Source organism: Carettochelys insculpta, chromosome 7 (genome assembly GCF_033958435.1).
Source record: "Carettochelys insculpta isolate YL-2023 chromosome 7, ASM3395843v1, whole genome shotgun sequence".
NCBI classification, from domain to species: domain Eukaryota; kingdom Metazoa; phylum Chordata; order Testudines; family Carettochelyidae; genus Carettochelys; species Carettochelys insculpta.
Genome location: NC_134143.1, coordinates 48,783,702 through 48,802,819, shown reverse-complemented (window position 1 = coordinate 48,802,819; position 19,118 = coordinate 48,783,702). Strand labels below are relative to the sequence as shown.

Below are 19,118 nucleotides of genomic sequence, written 5' to 3'. Positions count from 1 at the left end.
AACCATCTTCTGTGATAGGCTATGGAACCATTTTTTTGTAGTTAATCATTACTTCATGGAGTCAACTCAGTACAGTATTAACTGTTCCTTTGTCCATATTTTCGCTGGCTTGGTATACATATATTTCAGAAGATTCTTTTTTTTGGGATATGACTCCATTCATTCGTTTGTTTCATTAAATGAAATTGTAATACCAGTTAAATTAACAGTATAAAGTCCAGACTGGTATTTGTGGCTTTCTGGATATATACTTACATTTTGTTCATGCTTTAGTTCTTTGTGTTACATAGATGGAATTTTTTCAGAAATTCAACCTTAATCTTTTGTTATGAAGGTACAGCTGTATTGGGACTTTATCCCTAAGCATAACATCGCCATTCTGTTACTTTAATTCTTAAAAATGAGAAACAGCCAATCAATCTTCCTAGTCTGCACGTAATTGCCTACAGCCAATGTAAAGCTTTTTTGAGCCTTGTTTAGTAGAAATGAGTTAATATATTGGCAATAGAATAACCATCAGCAATCACCCGTTAGCTGTTTACTAATGAACTCCCAGATGAATGAGAAATTTCAGAATCCATGTTTTTACTTCAGGCTGTACATGAACTTAACACTTAGATGTCATACGTATACATATCAGTAGTTCATCTCAACAAATAGTAGAGCATGCAGGAAACTGTGCAAATCCATACTTTAAAATGAACAGGTGATCTTGCAAGTTTAAATCAAACAATACTTACATGGAACTCTATGACTTGTTTTAAAGAAGTCCTTTTGTTTCATTTATTAAAGAAATGTTAAAATTTCTAAATAGGGGAAATGTTTACAGATCTTTTCAGTTCTAATAATTTAGAATGATGGTGTCAGTTATGACGAATTTTTGCAAAAAGTTAGTTTGTTTAAAGACTGGGATACCTTCATTATTTGTATATTTTCTTAGAGCCAAAGGGTTAACATTATGACAACATAAACAGTTTTTTTTTAAAACAGACTACATAATAAATTGTACAATAGGCTTTACACCTTAACGTCAAGTACTTAATTTGCTAACAAAAGTAAGAAAAGTACATGATTTCATAGCACCTAACAAAAAGTGTGACAAGTGTAATAAAATATATATATTCTTGTGAATACGCATAACTTAGACTTAAGTTGTGATGCGGTAGGGTCAAAGCAGTGGTAGCTAAATTACAGCCAGAAAATGACCATTTTAAATCATTGTCACCCAGTAGGCTTGAATAATAATTCCTATGCCTTTTAGTTAGTCAGTTTCAATTTTCTTTTTCTTTTTTGCTGTTGGCAGTAGCCGAAGGCAGAAAACAAGAAGAGCTGCAGAAACACAAGGTGGGGAGGGGGCGGGGAAAGAGGGAGCAGAAGATGTGGAGCAGGGCAAAGAGAGAGAGTATCTTCTATTTTGCATGCAAACGGAAAGAGAAGGACTAGACAAAATACAGACTAAGGAAACAGAATTTTTTTGAGATGCTGAACCAAAATATAGTATTCTAGTGTTACTGAGTGCAACTGTTTCAGTAGGCAGACTTCAGATACCGCAAACTGGGCCCCCGGGACTAACCTATCGACCACTCAAAGATGCCCCCCAGCCTAAACCCCCCAAACAAACTCCATCCAAGTTAGCTTCTCCTGTTACCTCGCCCGACATGGCAGATGAACCTGCCTTAGCCACCCATGCCCTTCGGACTTAGTCCTGAGAGACCAATTTCATAGGCTGCCCTGTCGCAATGCAAGAGGCCAGTCACAGCCAATGAAAGGCAAGGACGATGCAGGAACCTCAGAACCCATCTGAGTCCCCTTACCCCACCCCCATTGTGGGTGCACTGGCTACTTTGCAAGTGATGGGCTCTCTGCGGCTCCCTTCTCTGCCACCACTGAAATAATAGAACTAAATTAAGTTGGTTTAATGTCTGGATCCCTCCTGCTGCCCTGCAGGCCATTAAACCAATTAAATTTAGCTCTACTGTTTCAGTTGTGGAAGGGCGGGGAGCTGCAGTGGTGGCAGTGTCCGGAGCCGCACGTGATTCCTTAGAGCTGCATGCAGCTCTGGATCTGCAGGTTGCTGACCCCTGACAGTTTTATTGCAGGACCCTGATTTTCACTTGGTGGAACCCTGGGGTTCTGCAGACCACCATTTGGGAAACGCTGGTCTAGATACATATTGAGGTTTTATAAATGTTTGTCATAAAACCATTTTTATTCATTGCCATTTTATTTTGCCTTGTTTAGTACTCCCAAGTATTACAAGGAAACACTAGAACTAGGGAGTGCTTATTGTATTGAAGATCTGCAGATATGAATTTTCACAAGAACAACATATTTAAAAACAGAAATAATTTAATCATCTTCTAATTAATATTCTCTTTATATCCAGGTTTCAGCAGACAAATGGTGGAGATTCTTAACAAACATAACATTCTGTTTAGCAGTTTTGATATTTTTTCTGATGAAGAAGTTCGTCAAGGACTGAAAACATACTCTAACTGGCCTACTTATCCGCAATTATATGTAGCTGGAGAGCTTATTGGAGGACTGGATATTGTTAAGGTTAGAAATTGAGAAATCTCTCTTTATATTTTGCATGTTTTTAAAAGCATGTATATGTAATCATTTATTTCTATTCTAACCACCACCTGTGTTTTCAGGAACTGGAGGCTTCTGGAGAACTAGAAACAATTTGTCCAAAGGCACATAAATTAGAAGATAGGTATGATGCATCATATCTTTCTTTTAATAATATGTTATGTTTCGAGGAAACTTCCATATTTTGATTTAAAAAACACATCAGCATTTAAAAAGTAAACTGTTGTATTGCTGCAGTCTTCCATTTGAAGTAATTAAATATTGTAGTCATCTCTTCAGTTGTAGATGACATGAGTAGTCATATGTAGAAGTAAGCATTTGGATATGCTTTTTTGATAGTTTATTTAGACTACAAGTTGTATTACATTTAAAACAGGTATGCAGATTTCCTCCTATTTCCTTTCTTGAGTAGCCAGTTCTTTTTAAAAAAAACCAAAAACCAAAATTAATTAGACAAAAAAAAGTAACTTTACAAGTAAATTTTTTTTCAAGTTTTTTGATGTGATTGAGTATATATGTGATCGACACCGTGGAAATACAGAATAATTGTGTAGGCTCGCTACCCAGTCTTCTGCTCCAACTGCTGTCGCCTTTGTTGGCATTATGGGCTTTTTAGTTATGCATTGTGGATTTTTAATCTCCCAACGCAGACCTAGTGTCTAGAAGCCAGTATGGCCTCTGAAATCTTCCCATTTGAGCATATGCTCTGTTTAAATTTGGCTGCTCCACTGAGCCAAGCCTGGTAACCAAACATACCATAGGCTCTAATAGGTGGAGTAACTTCCTGTTTTATAGCAGGAGCTACTGAGTAGTGGGAATTTGTTTCTTGTCATGTATGGATCACAGCATTAAGACAATAAAAAGGAAGCTGAATTATCAGGTGACACCTGTTCTCTGAAGGCAGATATTGATGCATAGATACATATTCATAATCTAAGGCTGGTGATGTTGGTTATCTATAAAGCTCTGTAAGTGTCTGATCTCAGCTCCCAAGGAAGCATTGGTAAACTACACTGGGGAAATAATGTACAATGCAAACTACGGTAGAACCTCAGAGATATGAACATCTCAAAAATAGAATTAGAATGAGGTGTGCGATTGACTGGTCAGTTCATAACTTTGTTTTTTGTAACTCTGACGATCTGTAGTACAGTAAAACATAGTTAGGCTGCACAGCTAAATACTTACAGATCAAAAAGTGCAAAAGTTAGATGAGCACATACCCTTTAATTTTCTCTCTTTGCTTAATAGTCATACTGTTGTTCAAATATGATAATGCAGTATGTTTTTTGCAATTTTTTGTTACTCATTTTTGCCTCAATTCTCCAGTCAAAAGTATTCAGGTATAACCTTATTCTGTATTATAGTTTGTCTCCCTGCAAATCTGATTATAGGATCAGGATTATATTTTGTAGTACTGTATGTGTACATAACAAGTAGAAATATTTGAAAATATTTGTAGGAAAATATGCAGTAACATAAACTTCAGTACACTATAGGTATTCCATTATAATCACATGATAATGGTAGCACTGTTTTTTTCATGCACAAAGGTAATAAACACTGAAATATTTCCGTGATACCAGGACACACCATTGCTAATGGGCTTCTAAATATCCACATGAAGCAAAAGGTCCTCTTATTTTTAATCTTAAAAAAGCCAAAATCCTCCAAATCCAAATGCCTTTTTACATCTTGAGGATGAAGGGCTTAACCTGCCTTTTTAAGGTTTGAACCATCAGCTCCAAGGAGATTAAGTATTGTAAACCTAATATTTAGACTACTGAGTGAGCCATCCTCTCTAGCAGAACTGACTGGTTCCATTGGATTATGAGTTATACCTTCTGAGTCACTTTGTTTTTAAATCAAATTTTTTCTGTAAGAGAGACTTTCGCTGGTCTTTTTCTCCCCCAAACTTGCAAGCTCAAAAGTATGTCTAGTTTGCACCAGTCAATTCATGCTTTTTTTGCTTTGCTCAGGGTATGTTTACACTTGGAAATAAAGTCGAATTTGTTAAAGGTGAATTTTTAACACTGGATTTTATAAAGTCAAGGTTGAGGGTTCCGATCAGTTAAAGTCGATTTAGTGTATACCCACAAGGGTGCCTTAGTCTGACTCTGGACACAGTGCATTTTGGCACGTATCCCACGGTTTTCAGGCCCCCGCCTCCCACTTGCATTTTGGGATTTTGTGCTGGTGTCTTATGGGAAAAGTGTGTTTCTAATGTCACCATCCCAGACTGCATTTTCCTACCTACCCCTCCCCTTTCCACCGGGAAAAAAATTGAATTTTTATGTGCTTTTCGCCTTTACTGCCAGCTGCCGTTACAGACACTAATGTGGATCCTGATCCATTTCAAAGTTTGATGCAGTGTCTTTTGCTCAGTTCACACACTGTGTGATGCAGCATCTTCTGAACATAATGCCCATGCATAACGAGCTCATTATTGCTGGGGCCATTGATGGACATAAATCTCTGGATAGAAGAACCGTGGATTTTCTTACAGCACTGGAGTCACTGTACAGCGTGGAGTGCAGGTTCTGGAGCTGCAAAACCAGCACAGTGTGGTGGGATCGTATCGTTTTGCATCCTGGGATAACCAGCAGTGGCTGCAAAACTTCTGCATGCATAAAGCCACTTTCAAGGAACTTTGTGAACTGCTGTCCCCTGTCCTGAAGCGCAGTGAAACCAGAAGGAGACCTGCTTTGACAGTTGAGAAGAGTGTGGCAATTGCTCTTTGGAAGTTTGCAGCGCCAGACAGTTATCAGTCAGTGGGCTATCAATTTGGAGTGGGCAAATCTACGATGTGTGCGGTCATACAGGTAGCCCAGGGGATCAGCATGCATCTCCTTTGGAAGACAGTGACTCTGGGGAATGTGCAGGCAATAGTGGACGGATTTGCTGCCGTGGGGTTCCCTAACTGCGGTGGGGCCATAGGTGGAACACACATCCCCATCCTGGCACCAGACTACCAGGCCTCAGAGTACATTAACCACAAGGGGTACTTCTGTATGGTGTTGCAGGCATTGGTGGATCACAAAGGTCATTTTATAGTTATAAATGTGGGGTGGTTGGTAAGGGTGCATGATACATGAATCTGTAGGAATTCTTGTCTGTTTAGAAGGCTCCAGAGTGGTACTTTCTTTCAAGACCAGAAAATTAACATTGAGGTTGTAGAAATGTCCGAAGTGATTTTGGGTGACCCTGCTTACCCCTTGTTTGCTTGGCTCAAGAAGTCCTACAGAGGTGCACTGGACTCCGGTAAGGGGCTCTTTAACAACAGGCTGAGCAGGTGCTGAATGGTGGTAGAATGTGTCCATTTAAAAATGAGGTTTAGATGCTCTCTGACCCGCTTAGACCGCAATGAAGTGAATACTTCCATGGTCATTTGGTCCTGCTGTATTCTTCATTGCATTTGCAAGGCAAGGGGGGAAAGTTTCATGCCTACGTGGGGGGGGGCTGAGGCAGAGGTCCTGTCAAGAACGTATTAGTAGGCAACCGCAAGGGAAAACAGGAAAGCCCGGAAAGATGTACTGAAAATCAGGAATGCCTTAAAAACCATGTTTGTGACTGAGCGTGAAGGATGTTAACCAGTACCCTCCCCGCAACTGTGCTGTTTCCTTGTCCTTTATGACCTCCCCCCATAAACCACAAGACAACCATCAGTGTCCACCAAACCCCAAAGCATGTTAACCAATAAATGAAACTGTTTTTCCAAAATATGTTTTTTTATTTAGGTGGCACTAAAGGAAGAGTGGGGGGGCATAGAAAAAGATGGAATAGTAAGGTCATGGTTAGTCAAAGGTTAGCCTTCTGGTGGCTGTTGAGGTTTTGGGGCTAGGAAGCTGGGCTTTCTGTGGCCGTCCTCCTTTGTTTGAGCCCCCAACGAAGGAGAGAGCCAAATGCGTGGAGGGATGAGATATGGAAGTGTGGGGAGATCAGTTGGACAGGGGATACTGAGCCAGGAGCTGGGACTGGGCTGATGGGTTGAGAGAGCTCTAAATTGATGGTGCATGAAATGACTGGGGGATGCAGAGCTCCGTCCAAGGGAGGAGAACAAATGGGGTAGGGGTGGCATGTGTCAGTGGTGCGTGGAGTGGCCTGGCCTGGCCTGGCCTGGCGATGCTATGCCTCTAAAACAGGAAGGTAATATGTATGTGTAGGGGTGTGTGTAATGGGGCGTGTGTGTGTGTGGGGGGGGGCAGGACGGGGGCGTGCATGGATTAATTGATTAATTTGGTTTCCCTGCTCGTAATAGGTCTGTCTGATAGTGATTTCTCTGTCTCTGAATTCAGTAACTCTGCCCGTTTGCCCATAACAGACATGATTGATTCATGCATTTGTTGTGCTTCCATCATTTGCTTCCTCCAATCATTAATTTAACTCTTTTTTTCTTTTGAAACTGCTTGCATATAGTTCTCCAACAAATTATTCTTGGTTGTCGTCTTCCCCGGCATTGTAGGAACGTGGTCATCTGCTGACCTGTGCATGCTTGGTCTTTTTCTAGGGTTGTTTGCTGATAAAAACAAATTCAGACATATTTATTAGCATCAGCAACATTTTTATCTTTACTTGGAACGATAACCATAGTCTCAGAAATAATGGCTGCCTGTCTGTGTTGAGGAACACATTGCAACTGTAAGGTCACTCTTATTACCTCTAAAACAGAAGCATGCATGATTCCAAGCAGAACGTTTTGAGCTCACCCATGAAAGAGGTTTATAGTAAGCACTGTGGTAAGTTGTCTTCGGTTCACGGGGAAATAAACTTTATTAAAGCAATGCCGTGCGGGGGGTGACGAGGGGAAGGGTGGCATGGCATGTAGGGATGTCTCAGCATATCCCAGAGACGCTGGGCCATGAGAGAGCGAGTGTATGCTAATTAAAGCAGCACCTGTATTTTAAGTTCCCAGGTGGCTGCTGGACGAGCTAAAAATCATTAAAAGTCACTGGGAGAAGGCACGTGAACCAGGGGAGTGTCCGATCACCTGCTGGCCTGGGGACAGGGAACCCCTGGATTTGAACACGGTAGCACCAGGAGATGCATGAGTTTGCCCTGCACTGGCAAAAAATGCTAGGTGCTAAGCAAAAAATTTAATTCGTGACTGACAAAACTTCCCATGCGTTGTAGGTGGCCAGACAAGATATCAGCCTGATTACGCTAAGGGAAGATTGTTCGTTCTGGCCCGCTATCGTGTTGGAAAATCTGCAAGAATGCTTGGTGATGCTTGCTATGACCAAGAACCTAAGAGCTTCAGCTTTTTTTCCAGGCAGGATCTGCACTCCATCCCCAGGCAAATTAACAAGATGTACTAAGAGAAAGAGGGACAAACCCTGCACAACGCGATTGCAGTATACTGTTATCACAGCAGGAAAAAACCCCACTTACCAGAAGTGCCTTCTCCAGGATTCAAGTTTGCCTCTGAAGCTGCCTACTGTGTTGACAGGATGGGGATGGGATCTACCGGCTCCAGCTCTATAAAAAGTTCCTGGCTTTCAGGGTCTAATTCTAAGCTGGAGTGCACCCTGCAGTCAGCAGCCACTTCCTCAGCAGCATGCGCGTCAGCACTCTGCCCATGATCGGAGCTGTTGACGCTACTTTTGGGGAAAGAGGTTGTGTCTGTTGCCAGAATAGCGTGCAACTCATCGTGGTATTGGCATTTCTGGTGAGGTGCCCCAAACTGACTGTTGGCTATCTTGCATTTCTGGTAGTTCTGGTGCAGCTTCTTGACCTTTATGCAGAACTGCTGAGTGCCCCTCTTGTAACATTTCTTGATCATGCCTTGTGAAATTTTGGTATAAATATCAGCATTCCTTCTGCTGGATTTGAGCTGGATTACAATGGCTTCTTCACCCAACGCTGAAATGAGATCCAAGATCTCCTGATGGCTCCATGCTGGGGCCCTTTTGCGATCCTGGGAACTCATGCCTACAAGATGTACTGGGTGTGCTGCTGAGATGTGATCCACACATCTGCTTGCCACAGTGGCCAGAGAGAAAAGAAGAGCTAATCAAAAATTCTGGGCTGATGACCCCTGGTTCCTGTCATCTCCTTCTGGCTCACCTGGAGAGCAGTGGTGGTGGGGCAATGATTGGAAAGGACATCTGAAAGGAGCATTGTGGGACAGTTTCTGAGGCTAATAAAATCGATTTTAACCCTGGTTAATCTACACTGTTTTAGCTTGACATTGCAAATTTGATTTTTTTGAGTAACTTTGTTGGGAAGTCAGAAGCTGGCATTACAGCTGCCTAGAATCAACTTATTTGAGTGCCAGGGTGTAGATGAAGCTTTTTTTAAAATGAACCATACAGCCTTAAATTCAGCTTTATCTCCTAGTGTAGACCTGGCCTTAATCTTCAAAGCAAAAATAGTTTGTTCTCCATTGGCCATAATATGTCACTTCTTCCATCCCTGAAAAGGATGCTTATAGGGGGTCTAAATATGTTGTAATGAAGTCAGTTAAGATTGGTTCAGGAGGATGCCTCTCTGAAGAAGCAATGGGAGCTGTAAGACAAAGATTTGAAATCTTCATTCTGATACTTCAACAGTGGCCAGATGGTAATTATGAATTCTCTGTGCAGGACAGTTACAGAACTCCTGTTCATGGACGTAAGCTGCAAGTTCTAGGTCTTTTCCAGTCTATGTCTAATAACATTATGGCACTGATCTTGAAACAAACTTGTTGCACAGTTTAATTTTCAGTTTTCCATTGCTGTATTCCAGCTTCCCAGTTTTCTTTTGAAAACCAAAGTTTATTTTTACAGCACTGTAATTCAACTTTCACATTTTGCACTCATGAATCTCTGGCCAGTTGACTTGTGTTCAACCCAGAAGGGAAAGTAATTTAATAACGAAATAGTGGCAACCTAACTGTGTGATCATGCTACTCATTCTCTTTTAAGTATGTCTGTGAGGAAATTCTACTTCTGTAGACGATCAGAGAGCAACTGCTGGCTGCCTGTGGCCCCTGTGCTCCACTCATTCAAGCAAAGAATTAAGTCTAATGGGAAATTTAAAAAAATATTAAATGGAGCATATTTTCTAAAACCTTGGCAGCTCTCCTGGAAGTTCATAAAACTTGATGCCCTATTTTATCAGATGTTGTGGGACTTTAATGTTCTGTATATGACCCATCAAAATTCCTGATGGAGAATTTCAGGAAAGAGGTTGTTATGAACCTGTAAAGATGTTATGGAACAGTAAATTCTTAGCAAGCAAGCAACCAAAAATATTAAAATACCAACTCAACTGTAATGTGTTTGACTATTGGATGTCAGTCATAAGTTTTCATAGAGTACTAGGAAAGATTTTATCTAGTGATGTATGAGATGAGATTGAACCACTGAGAAGTAGGTTCTGCATTTGAAATATTGTGTACAGATTACATATCTGTAACTGTGCAGTGTTATATCCTGGGACCAACACTGCTGTTAGAAAGATGTTGGGTGCAGTAATATCTTTTGTTGGGCCGGCTTCTGTTGATGAGAGACAAGGTTTTGAGCTTACGCAGAGTTCTTCAGGTCTTTCAAAGAGAACATTATTATGTAAATTCAGAAGCTTCTTTCTCATCAATAGAAGTTGGCCCATTAAAAGGTATTACCTCACCCACCTTGTGTTTCTGTTATCTGTGATTACATGCAGCTATTGGGATATTAAAAATATCTCTAATTCAATAAGGATTTTTTTCTCAAGTTTTATGCATCTAGATATTTGCAATGCACTCTGAGGAAAAATAAGTAATTGCTTTAAAAGTAGTAATATGGTTTATAATGGCTTATGGTGAGAATGAAATAGAATGGAATACAAATAAACTCAGTTGTTCATAGTACTGCTTTCAGTGTATCTACTAAACCCGTGAATTTTCTTCCTATCTTTCTTATATGTATGTTACTGAAAAAGTAGATCAAAGGTATAGGTTAATAATTGAACCGAGTTATTTTCTATAATTTTTTCCTCTATTTTTAGGCTTAAAGTGCTGATGAATAAAGCTTCTGTGATGCTGTTCATGAAAGGAAACAAGCAGGTAGAGATCTCCAAAATGGTTTCGTTGTGATTTCTTTTGATGCTCACACATGCAGCATAGGGACCCTTTTCTTCTTGTCTACTGAAATTGAAGTGGTATCACATGTTTACCTGTCTGACTTATTCCTACTATATACCATACTGAGTAATCCATAATTTATCTGATAGTTATCAGTACTTCATTTTAACACACAGATGTAATGATGCAATCATCTCGCTAAAACTTTAGTTACATCCATCAACTTCATCTACATAATTTATAATCTTTGTGTTTGAATTGTCTCCTCCCTCCCCTTTGATTTTTGTCCAACAGCGTCTGTGCCGATGTTTTTGGATTCAGCAGATAATGTGTCTTAATTCTCTCTTGCTGCATATGTAATCAGAACGTTACACATGAGGCCTATCCTTCAGTTATTACCTGTCATATTGATTCTAGGCATCTCTTTTTGGAATTATCATTCCTGGTCTACCTGAATTGATATACTATCTGTTTTAGTTGCTGTCTTTTGGTTACATAATTTTTCAGCATAGTTTAAAAAGATGCGTGATGGCACCACACTACTTTCACTTAAACCCTTGTAGTCTGAGTGGAGCATATGTCGCCTACAAATTTCCTCCACTTCACTCTGTCTCATGACAAAACTTCTAGCAGACTCCAGGAGTACCCCAGTTGTCCTTCAATCTCAGCACATCTTCCCCACCTTGTCCAAGGTGTTCCTCTCTTTGCATTTTCTTGCAAGTTCCATTTGAGAGCCCGATGGACTATGCTGGATGATGGATTTCTGAGACCGTGGCCTAGCCATCCCCACTTTCTTCTCTTGATTTGAGTGTCAAGTGATTTGTGTACTACTCTGTTCCAAAGCTCCTCATTTGTGACAGTTTTGCCATTTGATGCAAAGGATGTACCTCAGGCATCTGTTTATGAATGTCTATAGCTGTGTATCTTAAATGATCTACTGTTTCCTTTTTATATATAGAAGATGGTGTTTTTCTGAATTGCTATTTTTATCCTTTCAGATTAAAATAAATGTGATTTCCAAAAGCAGACTGATGTTAATTGGGATTGAAGTGGTAATAAATGACTACAGTAAACTTATATATCCAGTAGCCCTGAGACTGGGAGTTTGCAGGATATTCAAATATTTGGATAATAGAGAGGTATACCTAGCAATGCATAACACTAAAGAAGACCAAGATTAAATATTAAACAAAAATGTATGCAGAGTCCTTTATTTTACCAACAACAGTAGTATCGTACACTGTAAACTTATACTGTAGGTGCTGTATTTATTTGCATTTGCTTTCACTCTACTGTACTTACAGAAAATGCAACTAGCATTTACTTTTGGATAAAATGCTGGTTATTTGAGAGTTCTGGATGATAGAAAGCCGGATGTGAAAGAGTTTACTGTGAATAAAAATATAAAACCTTTTTGCACAGAAGCGCCTATTCCAGGATTCTGGGGGAAAGGGATGGGACGGGACTGGCCACGTGCCTGCCCATGCTCCTCCCCTCCTGACCTGCTCCACTCCCTCCTTGGCTGTGCCCTGCTTACTTGTTTCTGCAGAAGCTATTAAGCTCACGCTGCTCTCTGGGTGTGCCATCCTGGTGGGGGGGAGGTGGGACTGCCCTTGCACTCACCAGAAGTGCTGTTGTGCTGATGGTGAGTGTAGAGGGGAGGGGAGGGGTGGGGCTAACGCTGCGGGGTGCATGTACATGCTCCTGCTCCCATGTATTACCTCTGTTTATGCAGTAGTTGAGAGAGGGAGCTCTGCTTGAGGTGGGGAACTTAGCTGTTCCATGTGTGAATCCATCTTTCCATTTCATTTGTTTCCGCTAGGAGCTCAAGCTCCATATTACCTATACTTAAGGCTAAAATTTTGTCTCAGGTATTTGTAAGGCAAGTTGTTGACAGGTCACGGACAGTAAACAGAAATTCACAGAAGCCTGTGGCCCATCCGTGACTTTCACTAAAACTATCCATGACACAATGGGGAGGCAGGTTCAGCTTAACAACCACTCTTGCTGGAGCTCCAGCATCCCCTGCAGTGACAGCTGAGCAGTTTGGGGAAGGGGGTGGAGTGCTGTGCAGTAAGTGGGAACTCCAGGGAATCTGTTGTGTCTGGACAGCTGGATGGGCTCCCTCCACCACTGCTGGGCAGCTGCAGGGTACCTGCAGAGGCGGAGGAGGCGCCTCTAGCCCCAGGACAGAAAACAGCACAGAGATCAATTGTGTTTGCCGTGGCATTATTGTGCCTTTACAATTTTTTCTTTTATTGGCTCCATGGACTATAAGATGGATGGAAAGCTGGCTTGATGGTTGGACCCAATGTGTAGGGGTCAATGGCTCAATATCTGGAGGGCGGTTGGTTTCAAACCAGGTACCCCAAGGCTCGGTTTTGGGGCCAGTGTCGTTCAATATCGTTATTAATGACCTGGATGAGGGACTGGATTACACTCTCAGCAAGTTTGCAGATGATACAAAGCTAGGGGGAGAGGTAGATATGTTGGAGTGTAGAGATAGGATTCATAGTGACCTGGATAAATTGGAGGATTGGGCCAAAAGAAATCTGATGCGGTTCAACAAGGGGAATTGTGGAGTCGTGCACTTGGGACAGAAGACTCCCAAGCATTGTTACAGGCTGAGAGCTGACTGACTAAGCAGCAGTACAGTGGGAAGGGACCTAATGGATATGGTGGAAGAAAGGCTGGATATGAGTGAACAGTATGCCCTTGTAGCCAAGAAACCTAATGACATATTGGGGTGCATTAGGAGGAGCATTTCATGCAGATGTAGAGAAGTGGTTGTTCCCCTCTATTCGGCACTGGTGAGGCCACATTTGGAATATTGCGTTCAGTTTTGGGCCCCCCAGTATAAAAGGATGTGGATGTGCTGGAGCAGGTTCGGTGGAAGGCAACAAAAAGGATTAAGGGGCTGGAGCACATGACCTATGAGGAGAGGCTGAGGGATTTGGGGTTGTTTAGATTACAGAAGAGAAGACTGAGGGTGATTTAATAGCTTTCAGCTTCCTGAAGGGAAGCTCTAAAGAGGATGGTGAGAAACTGTTCTCAGATGGCGGAACAAGGACCAATGGTCTGACGCTAAACAGGGAGAGGTGTAGGTTGGATACTAGGGAAAACTACTTCACCAGAAGGGTGGTGAAGCATTGGAATGTGTTGCCTTGAGAGGTGGTGGATTCTCCATCCCTCGAGGTTTTTAAGTCCCATTAGTTGGGGTTGATCCTGCTTGAAGCAGGGGGCTGGACTAGATGACCTCCTGAGGTCCCTTCCAGCCCTATGAGTCTGTGATTGACTTATAACAGGACTCAGGGCATTGCTGCACCTGGGCACTATGTTAGCCAGTGCTGGAGCCTTGAATGGACATGATAGCTCATTGTTAGCCTTAAAAACAGTAAGTTGTAAAGAGGCTACATAGCCCTAAAGTGTTTTGTGTCTGAGCTGCTACCTTCCTTCCTTCCTCTCACCTTCTCCCTTCCTAGTCAGATATCCAGGGGGTCAGGTAGTCTGGCCTAAATACTGTGTAGACTCAGTTCAAAGCAGGATAGGTACTCCATATTCACACCCTAGCTACAGGGGAAAAAGTTAAAATAAATAATAGTCCACCTTTCAAAATGAGAGAGTGTCTTTGTGCAGATGTGGAAATTACCAAGTGCATGCAGAAAGCAACTGCCTTGTCTTGCATAAAGGACAGTCTTGCAAAGGAAAAATTTCATGGGGACTAGTAAGCAGCTCTTTTACATTATGTTTACAAATAAGGTTTTTGGAAATGTATGAATCCAAAAGGAGTGTATCACTTGGGCTACTTTTTAGCTTTGGCTTACTTTGACTACTCTTAAGATAGAATCTGTGTCTGAGCTGTAGCTAAGAGAAACTGTCCTGTTTAAGGAGAGCTGGTGTTAGAAGAAATGAGGGAGGTAATTATCAGTATTTTCATTCACTTGACAAGTGTTTATAAGTGAAAACCAAATTGCCCTGCAAAGGTAAACTTGGCAGAGAAAATGTAAAGTAGCTGTTAAAAGGTGATTGCTGAAGGAGGACAGCGCAGTGTGTACATCAAACAGGGTTGTTAGAAATAAGATAGTTATTAATTGATTGGCTTGTTATGTGAGCATTTGGAAGGTTGAAGTTTCTTGGCTTAAAAGCTTTAAAACGTCACAAAACTAGAAAAGTAATGTTGTAGTCTAGTAAATCTTTCTCTCCCTTTAGATGGCAAAATGTGGATTCAGCAAGCAAATTATAGAAATCCTGAACAGCACTGGGTATGTAGATATTGTTTAAAATGTAACGGCTATGTAATGAATAAAAGTACAATGTTTATAAGTAAGCTTACAAGCAAACACCAGGTAATCATAATAAACTGAAAAAACAGTGAGAAGTCTTGTGGCACCTTACGGGGTGCGTCTACACTGGGAACTAACTTCAAAGTTAGGCACTACATCTAAGTAGCCAGCAGAGAGTCTACACACATGTTCCCTAATTTCAACGTTAACTTCAAAGTAGGGAGCCCAACTTCGAAGTCCGTACTCCATTCCTGGGAATGGAGTAGTGCCCTACTTCAGAGTTTAACTTCGAAGTAGGGTGTGTGCGTGGATGCTCAACTTAGAAGTTGTACTTCAAAGTAAGCAACTTTGAAGTTATTTTTGTACTGTAGACACAGCCATAGACTAACATATTTTGGAGCATAAGCAATGACATCACGTTGCATCTGGTGAAGCAGGTCTTTGCCCAAGAAAGCTCATGCTTCAAAATATCTGTTACTCTATAAGGCGCTGCAGAAGTTCCCATTATTTTTGCAGATACAGATTAACATCGGTACCCCTCTGATACATATAATAAACTGAATCATTCTGATGGAAGAGTGGCATTTACCCTCACCTAAAAATGTATTTTATAAACATTTTAAAGGAGGCATCTTATTATAGCCCTACAAATAGAAGGCTTTAATAGAAATAGAAATGGCAGGAGGAAGGTACCTAGTGTGGTGGTGGAGTTCAGAGCATACTGGTGCAGAAATCCTACATAGCTAGAATGTAAAAAGCAGTTTGAGCACAACTCCAAGTTGTGTTGAATAAGTTCACTGTTTAATCATATCCGTAAATAAGTCCTCCTGGTTATTGCTGGTCCTGTAACTCTTGTTGTTTGTGGAACACTGTAGTGCAACAACTGCTAGTTAATTCAAATCCATAATTGTTGCAGGCTATTTAGTTGAATAGTTTCACTTGATAATTGTAATAGTGTTTAGTCAGAGTGCAAGGAATTATTTCATAAACACCGTTTTAGGGTAATTGTAATAGAAGTGAAACTTCTATCCCTACTTTATGTGGCTACTAGAAGTGCAAAACACTGTTACATTACTTTCAGATTAAGTAAGGAAAAGTGACTACATAACTTGGCAGTAAGGCTAACGACCAACCCACACTGTGAATGCTCTTTTCATCCCCTCTTTGCACTTCGATTGTTGAGCACAAAAATCCTTTCACTCTGATTAGCAGCTTCTAGAATTCTATTTTACCCACAGGAAACATGGCTGCCTCATAGTCTGAATGTCTTTTCATTTCTTATGTCCAATTGCCCATCTGTCTCTACGACTCCTCCTTGTACCTTGAGAAATGTTTAGTGGCTTCTCCCATTGAATGATTCCATTTAAAAAAAATGTCTTATTTCTCTGGTTAGATGTGTGACTGAACAGGGGTAATCAACTATATTTGTGGTTTTATGAATCAACTTTGAGAGCAGCAGCCAAACAGAAGATTGAGATTTTTGCAGAGTTCAGAAACAGCTCATGATACAAACCCCTGCCTGTGACAATGCCTCAGCCAATCAGAGCACAAGACTTTCCCATATCTGGTGTCTGTGAAATAATTCCTTGCACTCTGACTAGAGATTTCAACAAAATGTGTACATTTATGGATTAGTAACTTTTCCTAAGACCATTTCATATCTCATAATACAATTAATTTTGGTCTCTAAAACTTTTTCTGTTTGTTCAACATTGTTAGTGATGCAAACAATCTTGAATATCACATTTATTTTGCACACTTAAAGCACATGGTCAGGTTTTTTTTTTTGGAGAGTAATATCACTCTGCTGGGTCAGCATAAGTAGTCTTTCAATGAAGTTGAATACTTCTTGGTTTATACTGTCTTTGTTCATTTTGATGTAGATGGGGAAAAAAAGTAGTAACAGTTTCACTCAAAGGATTTAATGGCTAATTAGTAAACATCTGTATCCCACTTAAGTATTTGACTTCTCTAGTTTCTTGCATACAGACTATAAATAAAGATCTTATGCAAACATCCGATATAATAGATGGTAGCTAGCTGGTAGTGTGAAAACCAATTTTTTTTCTGATTATTATTTTGCAAAAATTTGCAAGTCATTTTGATCTTTCTTTATAGTGTTGATTATGAGACATTTGATATATTAGAGGATGAAGAGGTAAGTCTGAATCTTTTTTTGACCCCTCCACTCCACGTGTCATTTTTATGTCTAGTACGCTACAAAAGCTGCTGTGAAGAGACTTAAGGTTATTTTCTTTAGGTGCGGCAAGGATTAAAAACATATTCAAACTGGCCAACGTACCCTCAGTTGTATGTAAAAGGTGAACTTGTTGGAGGGTTGGATATTGTTAAGGTAAGTAAGAGGAGGGACTTCTGTTTTAAAATGTAAATTGACTTTCCTTGTATGAGCTTCTAAAATGTTTTGTCTTATATATAAGATGCTATGTAATGGCCAAAGATTTTGAAGTAGAATGACTTGGTTGGTTTTACTATGAGTATCGTTATTTCAACATATGGTTGAAAAGAGCTTTTAAATCTCTGGCACACTCATATGCTGTGATATAGCAATGAAATGTATTTTCTTGACAGCATTCAGCTTCCTTTACTGTAAAGACTGTTTTTTACCCTGTGGGTGCATTTTTACAGGTTTCATTTGGTTTTTAGCTTTATTTTTGACATTACTGTTCTCAAATAAGGTGGTGAGACATTTTTCCTAGCAAACTGCCTTGTTCCTGGAAAAAGAAGTGAGGTTTATTGTAGTCTTTTGAACAGACCCTGAAGCAACAAAAATAGATCTGCATTTGTTACTAGGGTTTTTGATTTTTGTAACAGAGCAGGCATAGTCTTCTAAACCCCTAATACTCCTGAGTTTATTATTGTCTCAGTGTTTTATAGCCAATTCCATACACATTGTAACTCCTGGGAAGATGTAATCAATAAATCTCATTTAGCTCTAAAAATAATCTGATATTACTTAAATTATATAGGTATTTTTGAAAACTTTATTTATCAGATATGTCACAATTTTGGGTTAACTTATATGTTGATCACTAAATACGATTTTGAGCATGAAAGAAGTTGGAACGTTAAACTCACCAATAGTGCTTGAAAAATAGTTAGCAGCAGTATTGGACTATACTTCATTGAGAGTTCACTTTAGTGACATATTCTACTGAAACATGAATGTTAGTTATTTGAAGATATGTTATAAAATGACAGTGATACGCAAGAATATTCTGCTTGTAGGTAATATCTGGATACATTTAAGAAAAACAGAACATTTCATATTAACGTAACCTAACTGGATAACTTATAATATCAACTAAATTTAACTAACCAGAGTAATGCATACGTGTACTTCTAAAATATAATTTATACCAGTCTTCCCATCTCTAATGAATTCTATTGATCATGATTTTTTTTCACTTTGTCACATATTGGGTCTTATGTTCTGTAAAACTTTGTTTACATACAGAATTATAAAAATCAATTACTTGTGGTTGAGGGGGACCTCTAGTGGGTTATGTCCTCCTGAACAGTGGACAGCTTTATATTCTTGTCTGAAAATCATCCCTGTTGAATTGATGTCAGAGTTAATTGCAAAATATATATGGCCTGACTTACTATCTGTAATTTCTTTACAGGAGCTAAAGGAAAGTGGAGAATTGTTATCTATTCTGAAGGGAGAAAATTAATGCAAATGGACACGAATGCTAATGATGGGAACTGATATACTTCAAGAAAGAATTCATTTATTGATTACATTGGAGCAATCAGCTCTGGTGAATGGAGTGAGAGTAATTAAAAGCTTTTGACTTGCTCTGTATACTTTACAAAGTTGTTCTAGATGTATGTGTTAAAGTAATTTTTCACCCAAAATACAAAACTGTATCAACATCTTTAATTAAAATGGAATGTTAAAACATTTTGTTTTCATTGCACTCTTTGTAAATATGTGTGCTCGTTTCATCGAGATAGTTCAGTTTAGTGTAAACTACTCTCTTACCCATTCACCTCTCCTCATATATTTTAGTCCTTTACAATAGTTAGTGGGCACGTAACTCTCATTAGAAAAACATACATTGTGACCAAAGGCATATAAATTTTCGTGTCTCTAATTGTTTTTGATGTCCAGTGAGCCAGAATAATATTACTGAAATCTTTATCCAGAGTATTCCTATTAAAACATTATTAAAGAG

General features: G+C 39.8%; 1 protein-coding gene across 2 annotated transcripts in view; it reads left to right on the top strand.

The window, feature by feature from the left end:
• GLRX3 (glutaredoxin 3) overlaps positions 1-18,844 on the top strand; it is a 38,884-nt gene extending 20,040 nt beyond the window's left edge. For both annotated transcript variants that reach the window (XM_075000445.1, XM_075000446.1), the window contains exons 5-11: positions 2,387-2,559; positions 2,658-2,719; positions 10,561-10,618; positions 14,846-14,898; positions 17,038-17,077; positions 17,180-17,272; positions 18,564-18,844. In XM_075000445.1, the coding sequence (XP_074856546.1) occupies positions 2,387-2,559; positions 2,658-2,719; positions 10,561-10,618; positions 14,846-14,898; positions 17,038-17,077; positions 17,180-17,272; positions 18,564-18,614 (530 nt within the window). In that variant the 3' untranslated portion in view covers positions 18,615-18,844. The remainder of the gene's footprint in view (positions 1-2,386; positions 2,560-2,657; positions 2,720-10,560; positions 10,619-14,845; positions 14,899-17,037; positions 17,078-17,179; positions 17,273-18,563) is intronic.
• Positions 18,845-19,118: the final 274 nt, after the last annotated feature.